The sequence below is a fragment of the Lepus europaeus genome, chromosome 21, assembly GCF_033115175.1.
Source record: "Lepus europaeus isolate LE1 chromosome 21, mLepTim1.pri, whole genome shotgun sequence".
In the NCBI taxonomy this organism is placed as follows: domain Eukaryota; kingdom Metazoa; phylum Chordata; class Mammalia; order Lagomorpha; family Leporidae; genus Lepus; species Lepus europaeus.
In genome coordinates, this window is record NC_084847.1 from 21,697,877 (window position 1) to 21,715,232 (window position 17,356).

The window sequence follows — 17,356 nt, forward strand, 5'->3', positions numbered from 1 at the left end:
CCAGGAGCCCAGAGCTCCATCCAGGTCTCCCAGGGGGTGGCAGGGACCCAAGTACTTGAGCCATCATCTGCTGCCTCTTAGAAGACACATCAGCAGGAAGCTGGATTGGAAGTGGAGTAACCTGGACTCAAACTAGGCACTGCAATACAGGATGCAGGCATCAGAAGCAGTGAGTTAAGCCACTGCACCAAACGCCGGTCCCAGCACTTCATATTTTTAATGCTACTAAAAATGCTACTGTCTTTAAATTTCAATTTCTGACTAGTCATTGCTAGCACACAGAAATACAACTGATATTCAGATATTGATCTTATATCATGCAACACTGTTCAACTCACCTCTGTCTACACAGAGGGCCACATAGCATTTGACTAGACGCTTTACTTCTTCCTTTTTTTTTTTTTTTTTGACAGGCAGAGTGGACAGTGAGAGAGAGAGAGAGAGAGACAGAGAGAAAGGTCTTCCTTTTGCCGGTGGTTCACCCTCCAATGGCCGCCGCGGCCGGTGTGCTGCGGCTGGCGCACCGCACTGATCCGATGGCAGGAGCCAGGTGCTTCTCCTGGTCTCCCATGGGGTGCAGGGCCCAAGCACTTGGGCCATCCTCCACTGCACTCCTGGGCCACAGCAGAGAGCTGGCCTGGAAGAGGGGCAACCGGGACAGAATCCGGCGCCCAAACCGGGACTAGAACCCAGTGTGCCAGCACCGCAGGCGGAGGATTAGCCTATTGAGCCACGGTGCCGGCCTCTTCCTTTCCAATCTAGATGTTCCCGCTTCTTTTTCTTGCCTGACTGCACCAGCCAGAACCTCCAGTACAAAACGGAGCAGAAGTGTTGTGAACAGAGATTCGTGTCTTTCTCCTGGTGTTAGGGGAAAAGCGCTCAACTCTTCACCACTAAGGAAATGCAAAGATAATGCTAGCTACAGGTCTTACAGAGATCCCTTTATCTGGTTAGGAAAATTCTCTTCTTTTTATCAGCAACAGACACTAGATTTTAAAGAATCTGTGCAGTTATTAACTCCTCAGGCTTGTGCTCAGTGCTGAGGCCCTGTGCATTCTGCCAGGGGAGAAACAAGATTCTGTCAAACGCTATTCCTGAACCTTCTAGAAGATGATCACAGGATTTCTATTTTTAGTTTACTAATATGGTAAACTCATGTTGACTTGCACATACCAAACCAAGCCTGCATTCTTGGGATAAACCCTACTTGGTCATGTTGCACCATCCTTCATATATACTGCTGGATCAGATCCGCCGAAATCGGGTTTAGAATTTTAGCATCTATTCATGAGGGACTATGGTTTGTGGTTTCCTCTTTTGGCAATGTCTTCATCTGGTTTTGGTATCAGAATAATGCAGGCCTCGTAGAATGAGTTGGGAAGTATTTGCTTGTCTTCTATTTTCTGAAAGAGTCTGGGTAGAATTGATGTTATTTTTGATGGGAGCTCTCTGGGCCTCAAACAGGTGCTAGTCCTAGTCCGTGAACATCCAGCCGTTGCTCTAATCTCAATCGGTTCTTTCCCTAACTCTGAGTCGTTCCCTGGCTGATCAGATCACTTGGGGTAGAAGCGGGGGGCATTCTAGAAATCTCTAAAGCTTTCTCTCTGTGCACCTGTCTTCTGTTATACTCGAACACAAGCACTCTGTGCTGCCTTAGGCTCTCTGAGTCTATCTAGCTCTGCCTACGTTCCCCCTGTGCCAAGGCCTAAAACCTCTCACGAGACAGTGAGCTCATTCCCGCTGCTGCCTGTGGTGTAAGACAGACACTTGGCCTTTGCCCCCGACTTCTGGCACAGCCCTACTAAAATCTCTGGAATTTCCTGAGAAGGGTGACAAAAGTGTCTATTCTTCTAATGAGGGAATGCTGGGCAGGCCCCTAGAGAGCTTCAGGATGAGCTTCGGCACTAGAAAGGCTATTATCAGATTTCCAACATCATGGCAAACACTTGAACCAAGCTACCTCTGAAGGAAAGGTGGATTTCAGCTTACAGTTTTGGAGGTTCACAGTCCAAGATCAATCAGCCTCACCAGCCTGGCATCTGGTGGGGGCAGCAGACAGTGGAACTACTGCAGAGGGAGGATCACCCGGACAGTCAGGAAGCTGAGGGAGCAGCTCCGCCCAGCTTGGCTTTTTTTAACCACTCTTCTCATAAGAACGACCTGAGGGCATGCCCAACAGCCTAAGGACCTCCTCCTGCACCCACCTATGGACCCTGTAACTGCATCAAGGCTACACCCTCAATCCATTAACCATTAACATAAGACTGAGGACCAAGCCTTTAATACATGGGCCCTCAGGGGACACCCACACCACAGCAAAAGCACAGCAAAAACCAAGCTTCAATCAGAAGCTGGAGACTTCGTGACCCAACATCCAACTATGGGGAGAGCAGAGAGACTGGAGGTCGAGCTAAATCATTGATCACCAGATGATTAAATCAATTGTGCCTATGGAGTGAGGTCTTCGTCAAGAAAATTGAAAAACACACCTCAATGATGAGAACTTCCGGATTGTTGAATGCCTCTGGGTGGGGAGGGCAGTGACCTGGAGAGTCTGAAACCCCAAGACCACCTGCACCTCCCATGGCCTGTCCTACGCATGTCTTTTGTCTGCGTCCGAGTCACACCCTGAGTACTGGGAGTCACTCTGGTACACCAGGCCTGAGGACAGGGCTGCAGGAACCCTTGATCTGTAGCCAGCCAGAGCAGCCGGGGCCTGAGACTCGCAGCTGGCATCTGAAGCTGGGGCAGGCTCATGGGACTGACGTTAACTCCAGGCAAGCAGTGTCAGGACTGAGACGACTTCTTGCATACCCAGTGCGTACCTGAAGAACTGGAAAAGTCCGGTGGGGAAAGTATCACATATTTAGTACCATGGTGGGGAGGGGAGGGGGGTCCCTCACTGTCCTTCACTGATTAATGTCCAGTACTTCACAGATTTGTGTCCATCTGAGAGTGTTTCAGGCAGGAAAGTATACTGGCCCCTGTTACCCTATCTTGGGCAAAGGTAGAAATCATCAAACCCGAATCTTCCTAACCACCATTCCCTGTGCCTAGTGCCGTCACCGGGTCATACTTGTCTGTGTAACTCATGAGACTCACAGCAAACCAAGGACTTCATGTCACCAGTCCCTGGAAGCTTTGCTGGATGACTGAACATCGCACTCACGCAAGCCTTCCTCAACACCCAAGGTCCTTTGAGCACGCAGCTCCCCTGTGCTCTCTGAAAAGCTAAAACCGAAGCTCTCCAGCAGCCAGAGAATTGGGGCATTTGTCTTCTCTTGAGGACAGCAAGAAAACAGTCCAACCAGTAGCCAAAAAAAGCAGCACTTTGAGTGGCTGGCATTGGGGCACAGTGGGTCGTCCCACTATCAGAGCACCAGTTTGAGTCCAAGCTGATCTAGCTTCCTGCTAATGTGCCCAGGAAAGCAGCGGATGACTGGCCAAGTCCCCGGACCCCTGCCACGCACATGGGAAATCCGGATGGAGTTCCCAGCTCCTGGCTTTGGCCTGGTCCAGCCCTGACCACCTCAGCCATTTGGGTGAGTGACCCAGTGGATGGAAGACCTCTTTCATGTCTCTAACTCTACCTTTCAAATAAATCTTTAAATTAAAAAAAAAAATCAGTAGCAGCACTACAGCCAGTGTTGTGTGGCTCAGTGGGTTAAGCCCCTGCCCACAATACCAGCATCCCACATGAGCACCAGTTTGAATCCCAGCTGCTGCTCCACTTCTGATCCAGCTCCCTGCTAACGTACCCAGGAAAGCAGTGGAAAAATGTCAAGTGTTTGGGCCCCTGCCACCCATATGGGAGTCTGGAATGAATTCTGGGTTCCTGGCTTTGGCTTGTCCAGCCCCAGGTATTGCAGCCATTTGGGAATTGAAGTGGCTGAATGATATTTCTTTATTTCTCTTTTTTTCTCTCTCTCCTTTTCTCTATGTAACTCAGCCTTTCAAATAAATAAATCAATCAGGAAAAAAAGCACTTTCATAACAGTAGACAAACCCTGGGAAAGAGCAATTAGAACAATGTGCAGTTTCAATTACTCTTTTGTTTCACAATTCTCCTGGAAGCTAACTATTTTTGCAGTTGGCGTCAAGGGCAATTTCCTGGGCATCTCTTCAAAACACGGATGATTAACAGCATTGCATCTCACAAATATTTACTTAATTTCCAAAATTTCTTTCCATCAGCCACTGTTTGAAAACCTCTCTAATGACAGGAATGCTTGGGAAGACGTTTTATTTTCCTATTGATGACAGAGAGGAGAAAAACTACAAACACAGCCTGCTCTCCATCACCAGAACCGTATCCAGGAGCAAAGAGATGCCATGTAAAGCAGGAAGAATGCAGCAGTCCGCCCCTTCTCCGTGGCTCTGCTTTCCGTGTTGTCAGGGACCCAGAGCCAACCAAGGGCACTAGAGTCCGCGAGATGCTCTGAGACCCCACATCCACCAAACCTGGACACCAGCAGATGGCTGTAATTGTTAGAGTCTCATTATTCATTCTCGTTCCTCTCTCAGTGAACCTTAGCGCAGGTGTGTAGGTCTGTCTGTGACAGCACATGCGCAGCACACGCAGGCCTCATTACTCAGGCACCCACAGCAGGTCTAGAACACACAGCCCACGGCTGAAGGGACACACTGCAAACCAATTCAGACACATCCCACCAGGACTTCCCTAAATGAGCTCATAATAGTCGTAAAGGTCAAACAAAGGCAAGAACACTTTCATTCTTAGTCCTAAGGATCACACAGCTTCTTACACTGAATTGTGAAACTTTCCCGGCAACCCAAAGGCTCATATTCAGAACCAGCACAACGCACTAGAAGGGAGCAGGCAGGGCCGGTGCTGTGGTGCAGCGGGTTAAAGCCACAGCTGAAGCACCGGCATCCCATATGGACACCAGTTCTGGTCCTGGCTGCTCCTGTTCCGATCCAGCTCTCTGCTATGGCCTGGGAAAGCAATGGAAGATGGCCCAAGTCCTTGGGCCGCTGCACCTGCGTGGGAGACCCGGAGAAGGCTCCTGGCTTTGGATCGGCGCAGCAATGGCCGCTGCGATCATCTGGGGAGTAAACCAGCACATGGAAGACCTTTCTCTCTGTCTTTACCTCTCTCTGTAATTCTTTCAAATAAAGAAAATAAATCTTAAAAAAAAGAAAATAAAAAGAAGGGCGCAGGCATCACCAGTGCCGTCAGCATGAGATTAGGAGAGGCATTGCTTCACCTATCTCTGGAGATACAAAGGGGAAAGTCTGAAGTCCTGTTGCACTTTCTTTTTAAATTTTAGTTATTTGTTTTTTACTTGAAAGGCGGAGAAAGAGAGATCTTCCATCTGCTGGTTCACTCTCCAAATGCACAAAACAGCTGGCTGGGCTGGACTGCAGGCAAGAGCCAGATATTCCATCCATGTCTCCTGCATGGGTGGCAGGGACCCAAACACTTGGGCCATCATCTGCTGCTTCCCAGGATGCACCAGCAAGAAGCTGGATCAGTGGCAGAGGTGGGACTTGACCCCAGGCCCTCTGACATGGGAGGCAGGTACCCAAGAAGAGGCTTACACACTGCCCCACAGCATATGCCCTGCCTGTGCTTTTTAAAGAGCAAGAAAAGCTAGCTTGATGCTAGCTTTAAGATTCCCCTTCAACAATGAACTCTCTCACCAAACACCCCCAGCCACCCAAGTTCAGGCGGTCACGGCAAAAAGGCTGTCACCGGAGGGAAACACAGCACTGATTATGTCACTTCCCTGCTTCAAATCCACCAAGCGCTCTGCCCTGTCCCTGGGACCAAGCTGAGGTGACTACTGTGTGTGCAGGGCTCTTCGTAATCTATACACCCCAGAAGGCATTATCTTCCCACGCACCAACATTGCCGTCTAGTGTTTCCCAAGCGATGTTCTTGGTAGGCCGATTAAGTCGATATATACAGAACTAAACACAGGTAAACAGGTTTCCTTAACGTAAGACACCATACACCCTGCCACCGGCCAAGCCTCTAGCTTATTCCTGGTATCATCCAGCTTCCAGAGTGTCCCACGGGGTGCTCCCCCCGTGCCAGCATCTCTCACTCTTCCCTCTTCGGCAGATCTTGAGAGCAGCTGGTCTCCCTCTCGTCCTGGAACCTGGCTTCTAACTCCATCGGGCTGTAGGAGTGCAGCTCCCTCAGTGTCGCAGCCTTTCCCCCCCAGCTTCTCTCTCCCTCACCAAGACGGATCCACACTGACACTCCCCTCAGCGAGACTGGCCACTGCCAGTTCTGTGCTCTCAGCACTGGGCTCACTGCTTCCACTGTGTTCCCCGGGACTGAGCACTGACACGTGGTCACCGAGACCATCACACACTCCTCCCAGGCCCACCAAGATGCTCCAAGTGCCCACGGCTGGCCTGTGGCAGGGACTCCAGCACTCGGCCCAGGCTTGGCTGGGCCTAAGGCTGGGGCCTGAGTCACCATGCTGAACTGCCCTGCTAACAATCCACACCCAGCTGAGCGCCTTCGGCCATCTGTCCACTCCGTATGTATCATGCTCTGAACTCTGAACCACCCTCTGTGTTACACACAACTACTCTCCCCCTTTAAGAGAACGGAAAACTGAGGCTAGAGCAGGTGCTTGGACCCTTGTGTGAACTGTGACCACGCAGTTTCAGAGTCTAGCGTTTTATACACCGGGCTAAATGTCACATTTCCTTGAGAGAGAAAAACGGCAGGCGAGATGAGCAATACGACGGGTAGGAGAAGAAAGGGCCGATGGTTACCTTGCTGCCCGGCTACACCGACGTCCCTCGTCCTTGATCAACACAACAGCAGGGCCCGCTGGGAACGGGGAAACACCACTTACAGTCATGGACCTTGTAGCAGTGCCTCTGCAGGCGCTCCATGTCCCATTCCTCCAGCACGCCGTGGGTCATCAGCAGCTGCAGGAACCGCCGGTGGACGTCGGTCATGACGCCCGCCTTCCTCGTACTGCCCTGCATCTGCGAAGGAACTGAGACAGTCAGCGAGCGGTCATCAGCTCCAAGCAACACTGGCAGGCATTCTACAGTAACAAGGACAGATTTGCTAGGGTTTTAGAAGCCAAGTACCTCACACCCATCACTACAAAAGGGAAAAGGACGTGAGTCGGGGGCCGGGCACATCAGTCCTGGGCGGTGCTGAGAAGCACGGCTTCTGCAGCCACCTCCAGCACCTGCTAGGTGTGTGAACTTGGCCAGCTGAGCCTCCGTGCACTTCAGTTTCTGATCTGCAAAGTGGGGATAACAGCAGAAATGCCCTTCACAGAAGCGCTATGAGGGGGCGCCATTGTGGTGCAGCGGGTCAAGCCGCCACTTGCAATGCCAGCATCCCATATGAGCGCTGGTTTGAAGCCTGGTGGCTCCATTCTGATCCAGCTTGCTATGAATGCATCTGGGAAAGCCGCAGGGAATGGCCCGAGGGCTTGGTCCTCTACATGCACAGGGGAGACCTGGATGGAGTTACGGGCTCCTAGCTTCAACCTTGACACGCCCTGGCAGTTGTAGCCATTTGGAGAACAGACCAGTGGATGGAAGCTTGCTCGCTCGCTCGCTCTCCCTCTCTGTGTCTATCTGTCAGCCTGCCTTTCAAATAAACAAATTGTAAAAAGAAAAACACAAGAATCGCTATGAAGAGGAGTTAACATGGTAACACAGTAAGCACAAACGAAGTACCAGCTATTGTCCCTGTTACCCAACAGGGAGTCTGAACCATGGCTCAGTCTCTTAGCAGATCTACAGACGGAGAAATGTAGCCAAGGCCTGTATTTCTCCTCGTAAACTTCCAATAACACTCACTGCTTAGAACACTGCTAGTGGGGTTGGCGCAGTGGTGCAGCAGGTTAACGCCCTGGCCTGAAGCGCCGGCATCCCACATGGGCGCCGGTTCAAGACCCAGCTGCTCCACTTCCGATCCAGCTCTCTGCTATGGCCTAGGAAAGCAGTGGAAGATGGCCCAAGTCCTTGGGCCCCTGCACCCACATGGGAGACCCTGAAGAAGCTCCTGGTTCCTGGCTTCAGCCTGGCCCAGCCCCAACCATTGTGGCCATTTTGGGAGTGAACCAGCAGAGGAAGATCTCAATTTCTCTTTTCTCTTTCTCTCTCCTTCTCTGTAACTTCTTCAAATAAAGTTTTTTTGTTTTTTAAATTATTTATTTGAAAGGCAGAATTACAGAGAGGCAAGGGCAGAGAGAGAGAGAGAGGTCTTCCATCTGCTGGTTCACTCCCCAAATGGCCGCAACAGCCAGAGCTGCGCCGATCCAAAGCCAGGAGCCAGGAGCTTCTTCTGGGTCTCCCACTCGGATGCAGGGTCCCAAGGACTTGGGCCATCTTCCACTGCCATCGCCATAGCAGAGAGCTGGATCAGAAGTAGAGCAGCCAGGACTCAAGCCCATATGGGATGCCGGCACTGCAGGCGGCTGCTTTACCCACCACGCCACAGTGTTGACCTCTCAAATAAATTTTTTTAAAAAACAAAACCCAGAGGCGTCCCATGACCAGTATCTCCGAGTGTGCGCTGGACACCACTGAGAGCATCTCACCAACAGCTCCACGTCAACAAATCTGAAGCCAGACTCCAACTCTGCTTCCACTGCCCTCAACTCCTTTTCTCCCCAGAGTCCTTCTCTCTGTGAAATCACCTGGTTTAGACGATGCAGGCCACACAGTCACGCAAAGCACACATCTGAGCTCCACCATGTGGTCCTCCTCACCCTTGGTCTCACACCTGGCCAGCGGTCAAGTTTATTTCCCAGCAGGGACCTGCATTCACCCGCCCCACTTTGTGATGCGAGCACCACCCTATTTGCAAGGATGCAGGGGTAGAAGGTGCTGAGCTCAGGCATCTGGGTTTTTTACCCAGAAGCTCTGGAGACTCTCCCAACTAAGGGTCCCTAGGCAGGACGTTGATACGGCCAAGGTGCGTCTTAGAGACCTGCTTTGATACCGTGGAGGCGACGGGAAGGCAAAGAGTGCAGTTAGAGGGCAGAAAGTCCTGGAAGGAAGCGGGAGGCAGAGGAAGCAGCCCAGTCCACGGAATGGATCCTGCAAAAGGGGACGAATGACAAGAACTGTGACCGCCATGATTCCCACAAGGGCTCATGCAGGATCAGCTGCTAGATACCCACCGAAGCAGAGCACAGTAAACATTCAGAATACCACAGGTGAGGAGCAACCAAAGAAAAAGTCACATTATTTTCAAAAGAGCAGCAACTGGCTGACAGCGGAAGGCAGCCAACAGCGGGAAGACATCCTCAACACCCCGGGAGGATGCATCCCTCAGCTGAGACTGTGGGTGAAGGAAACACCGTTCCACACAACACAAACTGAAGGAGCAGGTGCTGAGCTAATCCTCGCCAAAGGAAATTCCAAAACATATGTTTCTCGTGAAAAAAGAAAGTGATACGAGTTGGGAGGTCAACAGAACAGGCAAAACAGATAGAAAACAAAACAAACAGATGAAGTGAAGCCAATTAAATTAGTAAAAATGGACTAAATGTTTCCAGCCTAAAGACAAGAACTGTTAGGTCAGACTTTAGAACTTGTCAAATTCATAATGAATAGTATCTAGCTATAGAAGAGTTACTCTTAAACTCTATGTTTTTAAGATTTTATTTAGGTATTTGAGAGGCAGAGAGTGAGAGACAAGCTCTCACCCGCTGGCTCACTTCCCAAATGCTGGCCAGGGCCAGAACTGGGGCTGGGCCAGAGCCAAAGCTGGGAACTCATTAGGCCTCTCCCATGGGTAGCAGGAACCCCGTGAGCTGTCACTACTGCCGCCCAGGGCCTGCATTAGCAGAGGATGACAGAAGTGGAGAATCCAACCCAGGCCTCCCAACGCCACATGCGGGCAGCCTAACTGCTCAACACGATACCAAAATATTAAAAACCAAAAAGTGGAACAAAATACTCAGCAAATTAATGGAAAGAGGCCTGGGGTGGCCTTGTTTAACTTCAGTCAAGAGAGGCTTTGAGGATTACTAGAGACAAAGGTGATCATAAAATGTCAAGAATGTTCGATTCCCAGGAAAGTAGAACAATCTCCAGTGTTCAGAGGCACCCAGTAACACAGTCGCCCAACAGTTCAGATAAAACTGTCAGGACTACAAAGACAAACCTAGGGAGCCACAACCACTATGGGAGGCTGTGACATGCCCTTCGTGTTAACTGACGGATCAAAACCATCACTATAGTTAGAGAGTATGACACAGGCCGAAAAAAAACACTGTGCCCGGCAGCTCCAGGACACAGAATGTTCCAGCACACCCAGAGCAGTCCTGTGGGCTGCCCCACACTGGGCGGGGAAGGCAAGTCTCAGCCAAATCAGGGATCTGGGTCACATCCAGGACTCTGACCACAGGCAGTAACACTGGAAACCAGGAATAAAGAGAGAACTAGGAAAAAAACTGCTTGTCTGGAATGTTCAAAACACTTCTAGATAATCTATTATGAAAGGGGAATTATTAACAGAAATTGGGAAATATTTTAAATTGAACAGTAACAAAACACTACACATAAAATCTGGTGAAAAGCCAGGGAAGTACAGGGAAGCCAAGTGTTAAATGTTGACATCTTTAAGAGGTGGGGGCTACTGAAAACTAACAAGCCACACATCCCACAGAGCTGTAACAACAGCCCACCAGATTCAAAGACCACTGAGGCTGGTGCTGCGGTGCGGAGGGCTAAGCCACCGCCTGCAGACTGCAACACAAGCAGCCCGTACAAGCATAGGTTCACATTCCGGCTGCTCCACTTCTGGTCCAGCTCCCTGCTAATGCACTCAGGGAAGCAATAGAAGATGGCCCAAGTATCTGGACCCCTGCCACCCACGTAAGAGACCTGGGTGGAGTTCCAGGCTCTTGGCTTCAGCCTGACCCATCATTACAGCCATCTGGGGAGTGAACCAGGGGATGGAAGACTCTTTCTCTCTAACTCTGCCTTTCAAATTAACAAAGAATGTTAAAGGAGGGGGGCTGGTGTTGTGGTACAGCCGGCTAAGCCTTCGCCTGCATACCACATCAGAGCTGCTCCACTTCCAATCCACTTTTTTTTTTTTTTTTAAATTTTTGACAGGCAGAGTGGACAGTGAGAGAGAGAGAGAGAAAGGTCTTCCTTTTGCCGTTGGTTCACCCTCCAATGGCCGCCGCGGTAGGTGCGCTGCGGCCGGCACACCGCACTGATCCGATGGCAGGAGCCAGGTGCTTATCCTGGTCTCCCATGGGGTGCAGGGCCCAAGCACTTGGGCCATCCTCCACTGCACTCCCTGGCCACAGCAGAGAGCTGGCCTGGAAGAGGGGCAACCGGGACAGGATCGGTGCCCCGACCGGGACTAGAACCTGGTGTGCCAGCGCCGCAAGGTGGAGGATTAGCCTAGTGAGCCGCGGCGCCGGCCTCCAATCCACTTTTAATGCACCTGGGAAGGTCAGGAAAGAAGGCCCAAGTCCTTGGGTCTCTGCCACCCACGTGGAAGACCAGGATGGAGTTCCTGACTCCTGGCTTCGGCCTGGCCCAGCTATGGCTTTGGTGGTCATTTACAGAGTGAACCAGCAGATGGGAGGATCTTTCTGTATCTCCCTGTCTCTGTTGCTCTTTCAGATAAATAAATCTTAAAACAAAACAGATACCAGTTAAAACAACCACGTCGGCCGGCGCCGTGGCTTAACAGGCTAATCCTCTGCCTTGCGGCGCCGGCACACCGGGTTCTAGTCCTGGTTGGGGCGCCGGATTCTATCCCGGCTGCCCCTCTTCCAGGCCAGCTCTCTGCTATGGCCCGGGAAGGCAGTGGAGAATGGCCCAGGTCCTTGGGCCCTGCACCCGCATGGGAGATCGGGAGAAGCGCCTGGCTCCTGGCTTCGGATCAGCACGATATGTCGGCTGCAGCGGCCATTTGAGGGTGAACCAATGGCAAAAAGGAAGACCTTTCTCTCTGTCTCTCTCTCAGTATCCACTCTGCCTGTCAAAAAAAAAAAAAAAAAAAAAAACCAAAAACAAAAAACAACCATGTCCCATATTGAAGTACCTGAATTCAACAACCAGCTCTAACCTATGACTCCACATTTCCCCAAATGTAGATCCTGGGAGACAGGGGTGATGGCTTGGGTTTAGGTTCCCACCACCCACACTGCAGACCTGGGTTGTGTTCTTGGCTCCCATTTTCAGTCTGACCCGATACCCACTGCTGTGTGCATCTGAACTGCAGATGGGAGCTCCCTCCCTGCCTGCCTGCTTGCCTGCCTGCCTCCCTCCCTCCCTCCTTCCCTTCCTCTCTCTCTCACCGCCTCTCAAGATAAATGAATAAAAATTAAAACAGAAATGAAACAACGAAAGTGAATAACCTCACAAGATTTTTTGAGAGAGAACACTTACAAATAAACAATACTCGGAATCAAAGAGAGAAACTAACCACAGAAAATATAAACATGTTTTAAAAAGTATTATAAACAACTTATACAATCTGAAAGTTTAAATATCAACAAAGTAATAAGAAATTCATTCAAAACTGATGACAAACTTACTTGGAAACCCAAGCAGTCTGAGAAAATTAAAGACATTTTATGGGAAATCCATCTTCCCAAAAACAAAACTTTAAGTACCAATTACTTTTTTGAGAAATGCTACCAAAAGTTCTAGAAGTAATTTCAGATGTGACACAAACTATCGTAGAGCCTGAAAATAGGAAACGGCCTAATCCATGTGACAAGGCTGACCTAACTTGTGCACTAAAACCTAACGAGGATTAAAAAACAACAGGAAATTTTGGGCCAGTATCTTCAGGAACAAGATAAGAAGTCCCTGGCAAGCTACTAACCAGCCGAATCCAGCAATGTAAAAAGAGTGATGATAAATCATCACTTAGTGGAGCTGTTTCCAGTAATGCCTTAACATTTAAAAATCAATGTGGTGGGACTGGCGCTGCGGCGTAGTGGGTAAAGCCACTGCCTGCAGTGCCAGCATCCCATATGGGCGCCGGTTCAAGACTCGGCTGCTCCGCTTCCAATCCAGCTCTCTGCTATGGCCTAGGAAAGCAGTGGAAGATGGCCAAGTCCTTGGGCACTTGTACCCGTGTGGGAGACCCGGAAGAAGCTCCTGGCTCTTGGCTTCAGATCGGCTCAGCTCCGGCTGTTGTAGCCATCTGGGGAGTAAACCAGCGGTTGGAAGACCTCTCTCTCTCTCTCTCTCTCTCTCTGCCTCTCTCAAATAAATAAATCTTTTTTTAAAAAAAAGAAATAAAATCAATGTGAGTCACACTAATAAAACAAAAGGAAACTACATGACCATCTTAACACATGCAGAAAATAATAGCTGATAAAATTCAACATTTCTTCATACTAATAAAAGAAAACATCTTGGTCTACTCACTAGTATCTACAAAATAGCTAGAGCAGACTTGATACTTAGAAGATGCAATGGTGAGAGCAATCACGTCAAAGCTCAAGGTGACGAAATCCAATGTGGCTGAATCAAAGAAATCCCAATCGAACTCCCAACAGCTTTGTGTACGTGTACACATTCTGACAAAACGATTCTAAGATTCCCATAGGAAACCTGAAGGCAGACTGGCAGACATTCTTGGGAAGGTAAAGGTGGGAGCCTTGCCTCGCCAGAGAGCCCTGTGGCAGTGGCACAGGGACGCGTGTGTGAAGAGGGAGGGAACAGACGAGAACTCACAAAGGTGGACATCCGTGGACCCTCGACATGCTGGTTAAACAGACTCCACAGCAAAGCCCACTTGTCAGGGAAAGGCACCACCCCAGACTATCCCCCTGTGAAAAAATACACAGCGTGATGCCCACTGCACACTGGATCCACAAATCTGTTCTAGAGGCCAAGGGCAGGTGGAAGGCAAAGCCTAAGACTTTCCCTGACAGGACAGGACCATCCCTGTGGTCCAGGATTGAAGGAGGACTGCTTTGAGAGAGCGAACGAGCTCTGTGAAGACACAGGCTCATCAATTGGACTTTGTGGAAATGAAGGAGCTCTGTGCACCAGAAACACCAGTGAGGGGGCCGAGAGTGAAGGGGGAACACCACCAACTCAAAGGTATTGATGAAACTCCTTAAACTCAGGAAAGGGGAAATGGGCAATTTTGCAAAAGGAGGACGTACACATAGCTAACACATGAAAAAGATACTCAATCTCGATGTTTATCAGGCAAATCAGCACTAAAACCACAGGGAAATAACCAACCACTAGATAGGCAAAACTTGTAAAGAATGGCTGAGCCGAAAACCTTTTTTTTTTTTTAGATTTATTTACTTGAAAGGCACAGTTACATGGAGGCAGAGGGAGAGGCAGAGAGAGGTCTTCCATCCACTGGCTCACTCTCCAATTGGCCACAACAGCCAGAGCTGTGCAGATCCAAAGCCGGGAGCCAGGAGCTTCTTCCTGCTCTCCCACGTGGGTGCAGGGGCCCAAGCACTTCGGCCATCTTCCACTGCCCTCCCAGGCCATAGCAGAGAGTTGCATGGGAAGTGGAACAGCCAGATTCAAACCGGTGCCCACACGGGATGCTGGTACCGCAGGCACCGGCCCAAAATACAAATTCTTACAACTGGAAGTGGATGCCTGGCACTTGGGACACACTCGTTCCCTATCAGAGTGCCTGGTTCATGTCTCAGCTCCTCTGCTTCCATTATGGCTTCTGCTGGTGCAACCTGGGAGGCAGCAGGCAATGGCTCAAGTGCTTGGATCCCTGCCACCCACAGGGGAGAAGACCTGGATGAGTTTTGGGTTCCGGGCTTTGGCCTGGCGCAATCCTGGCTGTTGCAAGGTCTGGGGGAATACAAATCTCCCTGTCTGTGCTTTGCAAATAAAATAAATAAAAACAATTCTCAAAATCACTAAAGTTAACAATCTGACAGCAAACCTGCACATCCCCCCAAATCCACATCTTCCTTTGGAAACGTTTACAGAAGCGCATGAAGAAACAGAATCTGGCAACAGTGGAAGTGCCTATTTCCTGTAGAACGGCCACATACAGCAATTGCAATCATAGAGTTCAAAACAGCCATGAAGGCACATGAGGCAGAGCCACGCCCATCAGCACAGATGCTTCTCAGAAACACAGCGGGGTGTGCAAACCCAGGTCACACAAAACTACCAGGGCCCGCCTTCCATAAAACCCAAAAGCCAGCAAACCATACATGGGATTGATCAGACATATCTACATGGATCGTGAAAACCACAAAGAAAAACGAGGGAGCCACACAGCACTCAGGGCCCTGGGAATCTGGGGGGGGACAGGGCGGAAGTGGGGGCTCTGGGGGTTCCCGGATGTTCTATTTCTTCACTTGGCAGTGGGTGTGTGGGCTCATTTCACTTCGTGCTTCCAAAAAGATAGAAGCATATTAAATAAAATCTGTAAGAAACGTTAGAAGAATGAGGTCTAGAGCAAACGCTGAACTTTGGGAGAGGCGGGACGAATGCAGACACGTGGGTTTGTGCCTGTTCCGTCCCTAACGGCTACCAAAAGGGTCTTTAGGGGAGGGGCTGCGACCACCGCCAGGCCATCAACTATCATCTTTAAACAGAAAGGCCGTGGAGAAAGCAGATCTCAACCGAACCACTGTCCGACCCTGTCCCCACAGCCCACTTTACAGATCAGAAAACCGAGGCCAGGCAACCGGCGAAGTTTCCGAGAACACTCCGATCCGGGTCCCTCAACTGCCACTTCTCGGTTCCCACACAGTCTGAAAGCAGAACTCGGGTTCTCGAGTGTGGAAACCTGCCCTGGCCCGCAGCGAGCCGACCTGCGGTTCGTCTCCGTCCCCGTCGCGTGAAGGCGCAGGCAGGCGCTCGGCCGCAGGACGCCCAAGGGGGACACCCGGCGGCGGCCGCGTGCGTCACGCCACCGCCCCCAGACCCCAGGGCAACGCGGGCTTCTGCACCTGTGTGGCCGCGGGGCTCGCTTGGCGCCAAGCTGAGGAGCCCCGTATACAAAACAGGCGCGCCCCGCCCCGGGGGACGAGCCCGGACCCCACCACCCACCACCATTCTAAAACGTCTGCGTGTGTGTGTGTGCGCTGGGGGAGCGGCCCCCGCCCCCAGCCTCGGCTGCCCCTCACGCAGCCCGTTTCCCCGTCAGCCAAGAAGCCCCAAGGCCCCGCCTCCTAGTTCCGCACTCCGCCACCGCACAGGAGGCGGGAACCCCGCTGCCTGTCGCCCCCAACCCCACCTTCCGTCCACCTCCTCGCCTTTCTGGACGCCCCTTTTTCTTCCCCGAAGGCGCCCGGAACGCCCCCGAGTACCCGCCACAGACGGCCGGAAGGCGGACTCGGACCCGCCCCCTAGGCGGGGTGAACGCGAATGCGGCGCTCCCATTGGTAGGTTCTGGCGTGCTGCCCCGCCCGCAGAGTGACGCACTTCCTGCGTTCCCGCTCGCTCCGCCTCCTTGGTGTTCCGGTATCCATGCGGGCAGGTGCGGAGTTACGGGGTTTCCCGCCGCTTTCAGTGTTTACGGGAACGGGCTTCCTCTCAGCTCCCTCGGGCTGCGGCCCTGCGGGGGTGCTCCTGCGGAAGTCCCTTGAGGAGCAGCTGCGTGCGGCCTGGGCCATCTCCGTGTCCCGGGTCGCACAGCCGAGGCGAGGCACTGGCCCCTGAGCCTCAGTGTGTTTTTCCGTTAAATGGGATCATGGTAGTTCAGGGAAAGAGTGCTGGCGAGATTTCAAAGAGAGGATGCGTATCAGCTGCTCAGCGTCGTAGGCAATGTTAGCCCTCACCGCTTCTCGGCCGGGCGGCTGAGATCAGGAGTGTAAATGGCAGCCATCGACTTAACCCGGGGAGGCGGGTGAGGATTCAGGGGGTTCGCAGTGGGCATGAGCGCACGGCCTTGGGGAACCGGGGCTGCACCCCCGAGGAGTGCTCCCAGCTGCCCTCAGCCAGCTCTGAGGCCGCAGCCCGAGTCCCCAGCTGGCCGCCCTGCCCGCTCCCGCGGTGGTCCTAGAGAAGCCCCGCACCTCTGCGGGCCGCGTTTCTGGGGAAGGCAGGAGAGGGCATCGTTAGAAGCTGGAACCCGGCAGCAGGATGGTCAAGCCCGAATCGCCATCCTCACCCTCACTGTCTCAGATGGAGGTCAGAGCACTCACGCTTGCTTTTTTTTTTTTTTTTTTTTTTTTTAAGATTTTTTTTATTTGAAAGGTAGAGTTACAGAGAAAGATCTTCCATCCCCTGGTTCACTCCCCACATGGCCACAGCAGCCTGAGCTGGACCCAGCGGAAGCCAGGAGCTTCTTCCGGGTCTCCCACATGGGTGCAAGGACCCCAGCACTTGGGCCATCGTCCCCTGCTTTCTCAGGTGCATTGGCAGGGAGCTGGATTGGAAGTGGAGGAGCCGGGACTCCAGCTGGTGC

At 51.6% G+C, this 17,356-nt stretch overlaps 1 protein-coding gene across 2 annotated transcripts in view; it reads right to left on the minus strand.

Moving 5' to 3' along the window:
- Positions 1 to 16,291, minus strand: part of NSMCE1 (NSE1 homolog, SMC5-SMC6 complex component) — a 37,234-nt gene extending 20,943 nt beyond the window's left edge. The window contains exons 1-2 of one of the 2 annotated variants that reach the window (XM_062179762.1): positions 16,184 to 16,291; positions 6,840 to 6,986 (exon numbers count right to left, since the gene is read on the minus strand). In XM_062179762.1, coding sequence (XP_062035746.1) covers positions 6,840 to 6,975 — 136 coding nt within the window. In that variant the 5' untranslated portion in view covers positions 6,976 to 6,986; positions 16,184 to 16,291. The remainder of the gene's footprint in view (positions 1 to 6,839; positions 6,987 to 16,183) is intronic. The other variant, XM_062179761.1, reaches the window with a different exon arrangement.
- Between the last annotated feature and the right edge of the window lie 1,065 nt (positions 16,292 to 17,356).